Raw genomic sequence first — 534 nt, forward strand, 5'->3', positions numbered from 1 at the left:
GGTTCCTTGCGTGGGAGGGCTCCCTCTGAGGGACTCCTGAGGTCCCCCCCCCGGCTTGTGTCGCTCAGCTGGATGTGTTGAAGTAAAATGAGTAAATAGGCTGCGACGTGATGTTTCAAAGAGCTTAATTAACCTGAAACCACCCAGCGCGCTCACCTTGTCTTGGCTTGTCTGCCGCCAGCCCGCAGCCCCCGCCTCGCTGGTCCCAGGGACGGAAACGTGGCGCAGATGGAAAGCGGAGGAAGCAGAATGACTCCGGTTCATCCGTTTTTGATGAAAACAAGTACAGGCCTTCGGACAACAGGCTGGACAGGTAGGCAGTGCTCGCAATGGAAACAACTCGCTGCTCTTTCCTTCATCAGGAGCTGTTGAATTGACTATCGCCCTCAGTTTTTCAAACCCTGGCTGTTTCAGTGGTCGACCACAAATAGCTGGCCTTAAAGGAGGGAAAAGAATCAAGTGCAGTGTGGTTATATTGGAGTCCCTTCTTAAGAATAAAACATTTTTCATTATGGCTTTTTTTTCATTCTTCTT

The 534-nt window shown here is 50.7% G+C and overlaps 1 protein-coding gene across 1 annotated transcript in view; it reads left to right on the plus strand.

Moving 5' to 3' along the window:
- Positions 1 to 181: 181 nt before the first annotated feature.
- Positions 182 to 534, plus strand: part of SLBP (stem-loop binding protein) — a gene marked incomplete at both ends in the record, with an annotated part of 7,189 nt that continues 6,836 nt past the window's right edge. The window contains 1 exon segment of the mRNA XM_009578966.1: positions 182 to 313. Coding sequence (XP_009577261.1) covers positions 182 to 313 — 132 coding nt within the window.

This window comes from Fulmarus glacialis, unplaced genomic scaffold (genome assembly GCF_000690835.1).
Source record: "Fulmarus glacialis isolate BGI_N327 unplaced genomic scaffold, ASM69083v1 scaffold33495, whole genome shotgun sequence".
Classification (NCBI taxonomy): Eukaryota; Metazoa; Chordata; class Aves; order Procellariiformes; family Procellariidae; genus Fulmarus; species Fulmarus glacialis.